Source organism: Cryptomeria japonica, chromosome 7 (assembly GCF_030272615.1).
Source record: "Cryptomeria japonica chromosome 7, Sugi_1.0, whole genome shotgun sequence".
Classification (NCBI taxonomy): domain Eukaryota; kingdom Viridiplantae; phylum Streptophyta; class Pinopsida; order Cupressales; family Cupressaceae; genus Cryptomeria; species Cryptomeria japonica.
Window position 1 is genome coordinate 651,352,478 of NC_081411.1, and position 14,186 is coordinate 651,366,663.

A 14,186-nucleotide genomic window follows, 5' to 3' on the forward strand; every position below is an offset into this window, starting at 1 on the left:
CCAATCGTCTTGCATTGGATATCTTCAACCCTCAACCATTGATTTGAAAATTTAGCTTGTCCATTTCAAATAAAGTAAATTGTAAATTTTAAAAATACATTTATAATTATTAATTTCTACAAATTTTAATACAATAGAAACCTAATTTTAATTAAACAACATTTCAAGTAGTATAACAATTGAATTGAAAAAAGGAGAGATTAAGAGTGCAGACGAAGTTTATAATTCTAATATTTCTAATTCTCCGCTTTAAAGTTTTGTAGCCCTATTTCAAAAAAAGATTATTTGGCTATTGTAGTTCAAATTTTATTTTTTTTAATTACTAAAAAATCTCTAGACTTTAGTCTATTGACAAAATTTTGTATTGTAATTACAAGTCATTTATTTTTCATCGCTTACATGTTCTATTTACACTCTGATCTTAATATGTGAAAAAATAAGTTAATTTAATAGTCTCCCCTTCTAAAAATATAGCTATTATTAAAATCTATGTAAAGATATGGCCAGCGGTAATGCAACCATAATAAAACTGAAACTTCTTTTACTAATTCAATAAATTCGGCGTATAGTTTCAAATTGTTGCCCTTTGACTATTCTTGAGTTACATATAAATTTAATAATCTCACCAACGTAAACACATCTTGGGGACCCTCATTAATAATGAATAAGCCCTTTGGCTTAACCTACTCACGTGTCAATGATAGGTAAAGCATGTTTGTAATGCAGTAGCATGCTTACAACATTCCAATGACAGATTGAACTGATTTTAAAATTTTAATTATATCATATAAATCGTATTAAGGTTTCACAAAAAGTAAATTAACATATAAAGTGTCTTGGTTTGTAGACATATAAAGTGTATGGAGACAAACATATAAATTGTAAACATAATTGAAACGAACATATAAATTGTAAACATAATAGAGACAAACGACGTATGATGATCGGTTATGTAACCATAGAAATGAACCGTTTTATAAAAAGAACATAGTCATAGAGGAACAGTTATACAATTTTTTGCGTTGGGAATCTACTCTGTATCTTGACAAACCTTGATGTTGGCCGAGAACTATCATAACTAATGAAAAAGGGGGTGTAATCCAAATTAACGTGGTTCCATGGAAAGAAGGTCGTGACATCGATGTTACTGTCATCGGGGCATGCCACCAGGGCCTATCCACGTCTCCAATGGGGTCTCACAGCGCACATGATGTGAAACCAAGGGAGAGTCACTGACCAGTACGTAAGGGAGAAATATAGTGGCCATAGTCACCTATACAAACTGACCGTCCCCCGAATCATGATTCAGGTGAACAAACGCACATCTATGTAAACGGTGTACATATAATCCTCGGTCATACAGGAACAGTTATACAATTTTAATGAGGGGACCTCCTCTGCGTTGGGAATCTACTTTGTATCCTGACAAACCTTGATGCTGGTCGAGGACTATCATAACCAGTAAAAAAGGGTGTAGTCCAAAATAACGAGGTTCCTTGGAAAGAAGGTCGTGACATCAGCGATACACGTCTCCAATGCGATCTCACAACACACATGATGTGAAACCGAGGGAGAGTCACTCGCCAGTGCGTAAGGGCAAAATATAGTGGCCATAGTCGCCTATACAAACTGACCGTCCCCCGAATCATGATTCGGGGGAACAAGTGCACCTCATCTATGTAAGCGGTGTACATATAATCCTCGATATAATATCGTCCCATGCGAACGTCCCACTCATTGGCCCGTCTTGGAGTTGTCCTTTCGATAATATCCACAATAAGGATATCGAGGAGGCCCTGAAACAACGCAAAGTCACTGTGGTTCTCTACCAACGTCTGTAGCAATCTACAAATACATACGATAAGAGTGTTAGTAATATAACTATAGCATTCAATAAATGTAAGATGTAAAAATGTTAAGCACTAAAAGAATGTAAGACATATTCATACCATAAGAGTATTAATTATTAAAGTAGAGGATTCAATAAATTTAAGACATAAAAACATAATACTGAAAATTAAGTTGCATAAAACCCGCGTCTGTCGCCTGATGTGTATGTAAATGTCATTGCTGGATGAACACGACAACAAAATGGGGCCTGCATACAAAGATACATTATAAAAGATGTTTAGGGACAGTAATAGTAAACATTACAACACAATTACAATAAACAAAGATGTTCCATATTACACAACATGTTGAATGAAGAAATGGCTAAATATGAAGCACATATATGACATACTTACAAACAGAAAGCTTAATCTGAACAAATAATACCAAAATTTGTATCAGTGAGGATCATTTTGTGATCCCTGTCCATGTAAAAGACCATCAAAAGCCAATCGCCGACGAGGACTCCTATGGCCAAGTGTTGAGGGGGTGTCAAACATTGTCACACATGTGTGGATCACTTTCACCGACTACAAGACATGGCGACTAAATAAACACATGCAACATTCACATGTTTAGAAACCACTTAAAGGTGATACTAGAGTACCAAACTATATTAGACACAACTGATGCAATGGCAAGGACATGTGGTTTTGGTGCTTGGTCCAATTGCCTCCTTCACTTTCTCCTCCTAGTAGTCTCAAAGGGGAACTCAAAAATGATAGGTTGTTGAACATCATGAGAAAACTAAGTTGTAGTACTCTGCCTATGTTGTTGTCGATTGCAACGACGGACCTGAATTGCACTGAACCAAAGCCGCATACATTCGGTGGTTGTATTGACTGGATCGCTAGAAGGACTAAAATCAAATTATATGGCACCGGCATTCTGAAGATCAGCCATTAACCTATCCAGACAGCATACAAATGCCATTAGTTTATCGCCTGAACCTGCAATTGTTTGCGACAACATGTTTAACTTTTTGTGTGCTTCGTTCCACATTACAGTGTCGACATCCTCTAAATTTATATCTGCATTTGAAATGCTATCGACGACAAGTTGAGGTGTTGGGTTTTCATTAGCATTAGTAGATGTTGGAGTCGACATAGGAATAGGATATATATGAAACAAAATCTTAGAGTGAACTACACACCTTTTAAGTTAGCAAAGATCAACATTCACGAACATCCACTTACATTTAACATCCATTCACCCGAAACACGTGAATCGTTGAACGAATTGTTCATCATTGCACAAACCTTCAATGCATGCTTGCACATGTTTCCTCGCTAACTCCACGAACATTCACAGATGTAGAAGTGATCCCCAAATTTCCTAACCACGTCAAACTCACTGGTACGGTCTTCTGCTTGACACCATGTGTTGTAGAAGTATTCTAGAAAACATGGTTGATCACTAAATAAAACATAGAAAGTGTGCAGCTCCTGCACATTGCTCTCTTCACTTTCCTCCATTGCCATCATTATCTACCCTAGACATGGTGTTTATAAGTGGAATTCTAAAACTCTATAAATCACATTGTATTGGTCAATCAGTGGAAAGCGCAATAAGTATGAGGGTCTTGCAAGGGTCATGAAATTGTCATTTTTCTACACTTCATAGGCATGTATTGTATCAACGCCTCGCAGTCTTAGGTGTGCCTACTTAATAACAAAGTCGGTAGATTTCATAAAGGAAACAATTCTCATACAATGTTTGTCCAATTTTAGTTCAATTATATCATTTTTTCTAAAATAGTTATTGGACACCTTTTGGTAATGTCAACCTAGAAGAATCACTATGCATCTCTTAAATACTTTCATTACAATTTAATTAATGTGTTTTATAATCAAGACATAGTTATTAAAATGATTCACTATTAGAGTTGTAGCAAAAGTTTTAGGGTTCAAATCTATAAACCCTCCTAAATCAAATATTTAATTAGATGACATATTTTTCATAGCTCATGCATTTGTGTAAGGATTTAATGTATGAGATACAACCAAAAATAGTATTGAGTTAGATGTAAGTGTGGGTATTGCCCTTAGTAGATAGAGTAGAAACAATAAAAGGGTATAAAAATTTAATGAAAAATGGGTACATTGAATACGTAGTTAAAATATAGAGGTATTTTAATTATACACATTAATATGAGAATCAATGTAATGTCCACTCTCATTTTTTTCTTGTGTGCTTCTCGATTCTTATGATATATGTTATATTGAGTGTTTCATTAGTTTATTTGTAACGTCATAAATTGTACGCACTTGCTAAAGCAGTACAATTTAACACCTAGTTTAGCACCCGCCTTGGCACAGTTGCATTTTGCATTGCATTTCCCCTTTAGCACTTAATTAATCAAATTAATTAGGTCTAAAGGTTCTATTTCATCATTTTCCACATCATAAAGTCGGGCCCTTTCATTAAAGTGTACCCCTTTCATTTTATTCCTCCAATACATCACTTAATCAAAAACCCTAATTAAGCCCTATTCTGAACTTGGGGGCTTGATTTCGGAGGTCAAAACATCTCGAAATCACCTGTAACTTCGGGATTCTCTCTAAAATCATCATATCTGATGGCCCTGAAAATTTGGTGAAAAGTTGTCGGGACCGTGGCGCTCGGAGTGCACACGGTCCCGGACATTTTTCCCGAAATTTTAGGAGCGCGATCCAATCATAAAATAAAGCTTAACCCCAAGAAATTGGTGGGATATTCGATCTCTAGGTGGGCCAAAAGACGAAATTGCGACCTAGGGTTTCATACATAAGAGCTCTCTTTCGTCATTTGAAAGGATCGGATTTTTGTTTCCAGGAACCTCATATGCAGCGAAAGAGCAGATCTTTGAAGACTTCAATCACTTTCAACATCCCTCTATCAAGCATTTATCAAATCCATTCATCCATTTAGGGCTTGGAAGACATTGAAGAACAATAGGAGATTACCGACTGAAGATTGGCTTGTACCCCTCCCTTGAGGGTTGGGTATGATTTCATGTTGTTTTCATGTCTTTGCATAAACTTCAATATATCGTTTATTCATGCTTTAGATCACTTTGCATCTTGATTTAGAGCATTTACATTATCATTTACAAGCAATTAGGGTTTACTTTCTAGGTTGCTCTAGTTTGCTTTCTTGCATTTTAGGACCTTGCACACACACTAAGTCTGCACACACAATACATTTTACAAAACAACTTGGCTATTCGTGGAGGTGGAAATCACCGAAGCGGGGGTTTGACTAAGGCAAAACCCTATATAGCCGCCCATCCCATTTTTCAGATATAAGTGCAGGTTCGGGACTCGGACGACCCCGCAGGATACAGATCCGGAGAGAACAGGTCGAGACAGCACTCTATATCAAATTGCAGAGCAGAAGACTGGGACAGGGGCGCTGGGCGCCCTGGTCCCTGGGACAGAGGCGCTGGGCGCCCTGGTCCTCCGGACAGACAGCTTTCAGACAGCTTTCCGATAGTGTTTCAGAGTGCAGAACGACAGTTTCCGGTGCAGTTTTCAGGACAGTGGCGCCCACGCCCCCGTCCCGCACATTTTCAGTCCAATTTTGACTCCGGGTACACATCTGCATTCTTATTTCATCCTTGTATTTACAGCTTTCCATTGTCTAAATTCAATTCTGCAATCTTGTTGTTAGTTCATACTTACATTTTAGGGATAGGAATTGGACTTGCATAATCTTACCGTTCAATTACAACAAAGGAATAGAAACCCTAATAGGTAACCCGTGGCTCTCTCTTTCACAAAAAGAAGTAGCCAATTGTGTGATACCTCTAGGCTCTTTCGTATTCCGTAATGTGTGACAAAAAGTAGGGTTAGGGCATGATAACCTAGTCTCGCTTTTTCCCCCACACATTTTGGTGAACCCAACGTGAATCTATCATTGCTTCTTCTTGCATTGCATCTATTAGATCTAAATCTAGATTTAGTGTGTTTTCATTTCATTTTCATTAAAAAAAAAAAAAAAAAAAAGAGTGTTTCTTTGCATTGTGTGTTTAAATTTCATGCACTTTTTATTTCAAAATGTCAGACTTTTATTTGCAAAATGTTCATGCTTATGATGATTATTATGAGTATAGCCAAGATGAATTAGATGAAGCTTTAGATGAGTTTTTGAACCCTAAAGATGCCAAACCTTCATTTTACCAAAAACTCATAAACCTTGTTACTATGCCATTTCGTTGTGATGAGAAAGATAAGTTGAATGAGTCCTCTCAAGGGTACATTCCTATCAACTCTTCCACTAAATCTAGTAACATGGTTGTTTTCAACAATCCCCTCTATGAGGAGATGTCTCCTTTTGAATCAAAAGATACACCTTTCAATAGATATGATCATGCTGTGTTGGATGATGCTCTTGATGACTTTGTAGCTTTATCGAAATCTCTAAACAAAAACAAGACTTCTAAATTAGTTAACATGATAAACTTGAATGAGTATAAAAAGCCTCTCTTTGAAGTCCAAGGAGCTTATCCTTCTCCCACCTTTCAAGTTCCTAAATCACCTCTCCTTACTGTCCAAGGGGGGTATGATCATGATTCCTTTCGTACTCCGAATAAACCAATCGTCACTGTGCAAGGAAGAAAACCTATAAGTCCTTATAATTATGCCAAGCAAATAACTAGAGAGAGTTATCATGCGGTTGCCCATACTTATCATACCAGAAATAATAGGCAGCCTAGTCCTCCTCCTGTCATCCCAGTTTCTCTCCCGAATCCTCAACCGATTCTTCCACAAGCTCCCCGTATTTCGCAAGTTCTTAGTAAGGAATATGATCTCATAGAACAACTTAAAGCTACCCCTGCTAAGATATCCCTTTGGGATTTGATTCAAACTTCTTCCACTCATCATGGAATGTTACAAGATGCCTTGAAAGATTTGAATGTTCCTCCACCGAATACATCTAGTAATATGGCATCTTTGGTTAACTCTGTGATGAATCCTAAAGCTCAAATTGTGTTTACCCAAGATGAGTTGCCTACTAGTGAAATCCAACATCAATATGATCCCTTGATGATTGTGGTTATCATGAAAGACACTGCTATAAGGCGAACACTAGTAGATAATGGCTCTGGTCTTAATGTGTGTAGCATTAATCTTTTGCATAAGATGAATGTGGATACATCCTTAATTGAACCGGATTCTCGTCCTATTCGAGGCTTTGATAATGTGGCTAAAACTTCATTAGGTACTATCACCTTACCCATCACAGTGGGGCCTGTTACTTTGCCTACACCTATCCATGTTATGTCAGGAAATCTAACGTACAACTTGCTACTAGGGAGACCTTGGATTCACAGTATGCAAGCTGTCCCCTCTACATTGCATAGACAAGTTAAATTTATTTATAACAATAAGACATATACCTTGATAGGTGATACTAATTTTCAAGCTTGTTTGCAAACATCTACTTCCAAGGGGGGTTCTTCTAAGCCGTCCTCATCTAGTGATGACTCTTTAAATAAGATACCTATCGGTGAATCCTCGCTCTCCGATGATCAAAATTCTTCGGATGAGTCTGGAGCTCTTGAAGAAGATTCTTCTCGACTTGAAACTACACATAAGAAGGATTTTGATCCTGGGAAGATCCTCGAAGAAGACGATTGGGGATCTCTTGATTTTAATCCCACCTCTGTAGGTGAATATAAGGTTCCTTCTAGAGAGCTTAAAGTTGAAAAGAAGGAAGAAGCTAAAAATCAATCAATCTTACCCGAACCTATGAGTAATAATTTTGTGGCCGCTTCTCAAACTTCTTCTCCTCACACCTCTAATTATGAAGAGTTTGATTCTTTGTCTTATGAAAAACCACCTTCTCTTCCTGAAATGGCTGATCGTTATGGTCGTGGATTTCGCATTTTTGCTAAGCATGGGTATCATGGAAATGGTTGCGGTGTTCATGAACAAGGGATAAAAGTTCCTCTAGAGACTAATTTTCACAGTTATGCCTTTGGACTTGGCTATAATCCCTGCAAGCGCACTAAAGCTTCTAAAAGACCATGCATTAGTGTTAATGTTATTTCTACTTCTCTATCAATGCAACACCCAGAGTACATTGATGGGGATCCTTCGTGTGCTTGTGCTTTTGACGTTTTCCCTACCGATGACACTTTAGCTGAATTTTTAGGAGCATATGACACTCTTCCTCGTTATCATCACAATAGGGGACTCCCTTACTGTTTGAACACTAAAGCCTACTTTGGAAAAGAGACGGATAATGATGAGATTGTGAAAGAATTCCCTCAGCTACAGGATACTCCTCAACAAAGCAATCTTCTCATAAGTGACACCACTAATGTTAAGATGGATCCTTGCAATGAAGAGAAAGTTATTAAAATTGGAAAATGTTTGGATGGAGAGGAACAAAAACAATATGAAGATTTATTGCATGAATTCCCCGAGATCTTTGCTTGGACATACTCTGACATGCTTGGTATAGATCCTAAGATTGTTACTCATAACATTGTCTTAGTTCCTGATGCTAAGCCCGTGAAACAAAAGATTCGAAAAATGAATCCTAAGGTAGCTTTGCTTGTTAAGGCTGAGATTGAAAAGTTATTGGAAGCTGGATTTATCCGCCCTATTGACTATTCCCCATGGATTTCAAATATTGTCGCTGTGGCTAAACCAGATAACAAAATAAGAATGTGTACCGACTTTCGGGATCTAAATAAGGCTTCTTTAAAAGATGATTTTCCTCTTCCAAACATTGACATGATAGTTGATTCTACGACAGGACATGCCTTGTTATCCTTCATGGATGGTTTTTCAGGATACAATCAAATTTTTATTAACCCTCAAGATCAATTCAAAACCGCTTTCACTACTCCTTGGGGTACGTTTTGTTGGATAATGATGCCTTTTGGACTTTAAAATGCCAGTGCAACTTATCAACGAGCGATGACCCTTATCTTTCATGATTATATACATAAGATTTTAGAGGATTATGTTGATGACATTTTAGCCAAATCCTTTTTTCGCATGGATCATATTAAAATCTTTCGTCAAATCTTTGAAAGGATTCGTAAATATCACATGCGCTTGAATCCCCGAAAATGTGTTTTTGGTGTGGATAGTGGAAAACTATTAGGATTCATAGTTTCGCATCGTGGGATTGAGGTGGACACTAAGAAAATAGATGCTATTGTCAACATGCCACCTCCTAGAAATGTGTCTCAACTTAAAAGCTTACAAGGAAAGATTCAAGCTATTCATAGGTTTGTATCTCAACTTGCGGATCGTACTTTTCCTTTCACTCAACTTCTCAAAAAGAATATCACTTTTCAATAGAATGAGGATTGTCAGCAAGCATTTGAAGATTTAAAAATGTATTTAACTAATCCTCCTATCCTTCGACCGGCTGAACCTTCTAAACCTTTCCTTATTTATACGGTTGCATCCTCTCATGCTCTTGCAGCATTATTGGCACAACATGATAAAGATGGTAAAGAATGTCCGGTTTATTACATAAGTCATACCTTACTCGATTATGAGACCCGATATTCTGCGATAAAAAGACAATGCTTGGCCTTGGTGTTTGCGACTCAGAAATTGAGACATTATCTCTTAAACTCAGAAGTCCACGTCATGGTAAAGTTTGATCTGTTGAAGCATCTTTTCTCTAAAACTGATTTATCAGGACGCCTAGCTAAGTGGGTTATGATGTTAACTGAATTTGACCTTAAATTTGTTTCACAAAGAGCAATTAAAGGGCAAGCGTTGACCGATCACCTAACTGAGGCCCCTTCACCTTTCTCCTTCCCTAACCCTGAGTCTTTTCCTGACGACTTCATTCTTTCTATAAAGGAAGATGAAACTTGGGAGTTATACTTTGATGGCTCTAAGTGTCGTACGGAATCGGGGGCAGGTGTTGTTCTGATTTCTCTTACAAAGAAACCCATTCCCTTATCCTATCGTCTAAATTTCCTGTGTACCAATAACATTGCTGAGTATGAGGCTCTTATAGCGGGAATAAAAGCAGCCTTAGCTCTTAACATAAAACACATACATATCTATGGAGATTCGCAATTGATTATAAGACAAGTAACAGGAATATATCAAGCAAAACAAGACAAGTTATCACAATATAAAGACCTTGCTATCTCTTTGTTACAAAAATTTGATTCTTACACCATAGAACCTGTTCCTCGAAAAGATAATCGACATGCGAATGCAATGGCATGTGTGGCTTCTCTTGTATCTTTAGAGGACCCTATGGTTGATCTTAAATTTGTTATTCACAACTTTATTTCTCCAGCTATTGTAGACGATCCTAGTCTGGTAACATGTTGTGACTTTATAGACTCAGATGAATGGTACTCGCATATCGTAAGATATTTGACCGATGGTACCTTTCCTGATTCTGCTAATAGAAACACTAGGGCTAGAATCCGCAAGTTGTCTGCTAGATATATCATTCTTTCTAATGTCCTTTACCGAAGGGGTTATGATGGTCTTCTCCTTCGCTGTCTTAACAAATCAGAAATCCTTGTTGCTCTTGAAGAGGCGCATTCAGGTGCCTGTGGGGGACATTTTGGAGGCAAATCCTTGGTTCATAGATTACTTCGTATGGGATACTATTGGCAAACTATGCAGAAAGATTCTTTTTTATTTGTTAAGAAATGTCATCAATGTCAACAACATAATAATTTGATTCATGCTCCTGCCCAAGAACTCCGTTCTCAAGTAGCTTCTTGGCCTTTTTCCGCATGGGGTTTGGATCTTATTCGTAAAATCTCTCATCCTTCATCTCAAGGACACACCTTCATTATAACCGCAACAGATTACTTTACGAAGTGGGTAGAAACTATTCCCCTTCGCTCTACCACTGCTGAAGTGATTTGTCAATTTCTTCTAGAAAACATCATTTCTCGATTCGGGATACCTTCTACTATAATCTCAGATAATGGGACATCATTTAAGAACAAGGACGTGAAGAAATTCCTCGAGAAGTATCATATCAAACATCGATTTTCTACACCATACTATCCTCAATCAAATGGTCAAGCCGAATCATCCAATAAAATAATCGAACAAATTCTTCGCAAAACCGTGAATAAGCATGGTAAGGATTGGAGTAACCAGCTAATCTATGCTCTTTGGACCTACCGAACGAGTGTACGAATTGCTACAAGAACTACTCCTTATAATCTTGTTTATGGTGCTGACGCTATTATGCCTTTAGAGTTAGAGATTCCATCACTTAGGGTTTCTCTCAAAGGTATAGTAGATGATGACTCTTATAGAGAACAACGACTTCAACAGCTTGAGATGCTTGATGAACAACGTATAAACGCTCTTGAGCATATTCAAGTGTATCACAAAACTCTACAACGAAGCTATAATGATAAGGTTATTCAACGTTCCTTCTCAGTAGGTGACTTAGTCCTCTATGAGAATCAGCGCAATGTGAATGCCTTACCTGCAGAAAAGGAAAAATTTAGTCCTAATTGGCTTGGACCATACATCGTTATTGAAGATTATGGAGCAGGTGCTTACAAAATAGCAGATGTAGACGGTACGCCTCTTAAAGAACCTATAAATGCTATGCACTTGCGTAGATATTATGCTTAATTCTTCATTCCTTATTTATCTTCTTTTCAATTCTTCAACATTGGGTAATATGTTAGTATCTCCTAATTAGAGCAAAATAGAATTAAATGTTATGATGTTTAATCTATATTGCTTCGTTCTTGACAAGCGTATTTCCTTACTTCATGGTTTGTCTTGAATTCATTTATGTAAGTTGTAAAAGATTTACATTTCCATTATGCTAGCATATTATACAATGTCTTTATGTGTTAAGTAGAGTCGTATCATGTTGTGTTTAAGTTCAAAATTAAATCACGTTAGTTATATGATTATTAGACTTAATGCATATTTCTTCCCTATCATCAATGTAGTACTTGATTAAATATTTAATTCACACATGTATCAATTTAATCATGGTGCATTGAGAAATCAATCATATGGAAATTAAATTCTGAACATACATGTACATTTACCAAATGTATTAGATTTAATCAAAGCAAAATATACATTGTTTTAAGCATTAAAGATAACACATTTGAGACAAAAGAGAAGCATGTATATATACATATATATATGTGGATCGTATACAAATATAGGTCACTATACATCCAAAATGTGACCTCTCCTACATCATAAAATCATCTCCTATCCCTAGGACTAGTGGCTGGAGAGTGTCGACTGGACGCTCCCTCCTGATCTGGCCGTGAAGGTGGACCCATGGGTGTGTAGCGCGATACAGACCGTGAGTGACTCCGAGAGGAACTCCTACGATCCCTATCCATAAGGATCGCGCGATAGGTGGTGGTCTCGGCCTGAGCTGCTGCTAGATCTCGTCGCGCCCGCTGAAGGTCCTCTGATAGAACTCTCTCTCTCTCCCTCCATATGTCTACCTGAACTCGAAATGGGGAAAACGAGTCTTCATGCCGACCCGCGTTCCCCTGAGGCCTATAGGCAATCTATGAGGAACTGGGGATCTGTGCTATCGTGGAAATGTCTGTCACTGCCTGCTGAATTAGGGAACGCCACTCCTGCACATTAGCTGTGGCAGTAGAATAGATTTTTATATTAGTACCATTCTATATCATCAAAACATTAATAATCAATTTAAACCTACTATACCTGGGTCTCCCTCGCGCCACTAGGGATCATGATACGGTAACATCTGTGATTGGGATCTACTAGGCTCCCCTCGCTCGACTAATCTGTGCACGATGGGTGTAGGCTGGACGGTACTAGGAACAGGTCTTCGTATCGCCTCATGTTCCCCCTATTGGGGAATAAGAGGAGGATCCAGAGCTATGGTATCATCCCTTGAATGGTGAGGAGCTGCATCTGACTCCTCATCATCTCTATCCTCATCCGCATCCTCATCCTCATCTGCATCCTCGTTCTCCTCATCATCAGTTCTCTCCTCGTCCTCATCTCTATCTGTGTCCTCCTCCTCGGCGCTGGGCTGATCACCTGTAGGTAGATCAGGATCTCCCGCCTCCTCATGACCCTCTCCCTCCTCTGGCTCCTCTGACCTAGATCCCTGGTCCTCATCTCGGTCTCCATGTCTCCATGGGCCTGGATGGCCTGTCGGGTGATCCGGTGGAAAGATAGGACCTGGATATGATCTCATAAACCATGAGACATATCTGCGCTGTGCTCCAGGCTCTGCAGAATAATCAGTGACTACATCCTGATCAGATCCCTCTATATCTGTAGTCTCAATGTCATCTATCGTCGGTCTCGCTACTGCTCTAGGTCTGGGAAGGACCCGTGAGTGTCGAGTATAGATGGGCACATCGACTGGAACACACTGCTCTAGCCCGAACTGCCTCCGTACTCGGTCAAAGTAGAAAGGGACTATGATGTGTGAATATCGTCCCTGCAGTAGGCGGTTCCTCTGTAAGCATGCTAACTGTCTCTCCATCCCATCCCATCTGTACATCCGCAGGTAAGGTCTCCACACTATCACCTCGGTTGTCAGTCTATCAAAAATCACTCTCCAATATAACAGATCTCCAAATCTCCACTCGCTGGTAAGTGGATAAGCAAACACCCTAGGTCGCTCGCTAGCCATACTCAGCGAAAAGCCAACAGGCCTGGTGCATGTGAAGTGCTCTAAAATCCATACCTGCAGAAGTGTGCATGTCATCAAACTGCAACCCTGTCCAAATACATACTCCTCAAGGTCGTGATAGAGATGTGCAAGCATACTCCGACCCCAAGCATACTCTCATGTGTCTCTCCATCGCTCTGATGCACCATGTGAGACTCCCATGCATGTGTGTGTCTCTCCCATTAGGGCAAACGACTAGTGCTATGATGGCGATCATAAGGCGTCTCAGAAGGGGTACCTCCCCTGTAGGATGTAAGAGTCAGCTGACCATGATGCAACCTCTCGTCTCGCTCGGCATGACTCTCCCTATGCAATATACCTGCTCCCTCTGATGATCCTTCGCTGACCGATCGGTCGCGTATGTAACAGTCGCTCCTCTGATAGGAAGACGAAGTATACGGTACACATCCTCGAGTGTAACCGTCAGTCCCCTACTGGAAGGGGAAATGTGCATGTGTCAGGATCCCATCGCTCCATCAATGCCATCAGCATTGCAGGATGGAACCGAATGGCTGGCATGAGGATCACATACCATAATCCTACTATCGACAAGGTGTCTCTCTTTGCCTGAGTAAGCCGCGGAATCTGATCTCGCAAACTGCGAAGAATATGTCCCGCTGTATGCTCTCTCATGTACGGAAGGCCCTGCA

The 14,186-nt window shown here is 39.1% G+C and overlaps 1 protein-coding gene across 10 annotated transcripts in view; it reads right to left on the bottom strand.

Annotated features, from left to right (window-relative positions):
• Positions 1–14,186, bottom strand: part of LOC131071217 (uncharacterized) — a 33,961-nt gene that overhangs the window by 7,244 nt on the left and 12,531 nt on the right. For 2 of the 10 annotated variants that reach the window (XR_009358346.1, XR_009358340.1), the window contains 2 exons: positions 2,034–2,098; positions 1,080–1,845 (listed from right to left, as the gene is read on the bottom strand). The exons of 1 other annotated variant lie outside the window; for it this stretch is intronic. Coding sequence is in view for 1 of the 9 variants with exons in the window: in XM_059207652.1 (XP_059063635.1) it covers positions 12,700–13,632 (933 nt within the window). In the remaining 8 variants the exon portion in view is untranslated. 7 more of the 10 variants (XR_009358344.1, XR_009358341.1, XR_009358339.1 and 4 more) reach the window with 5 other exon arrangements.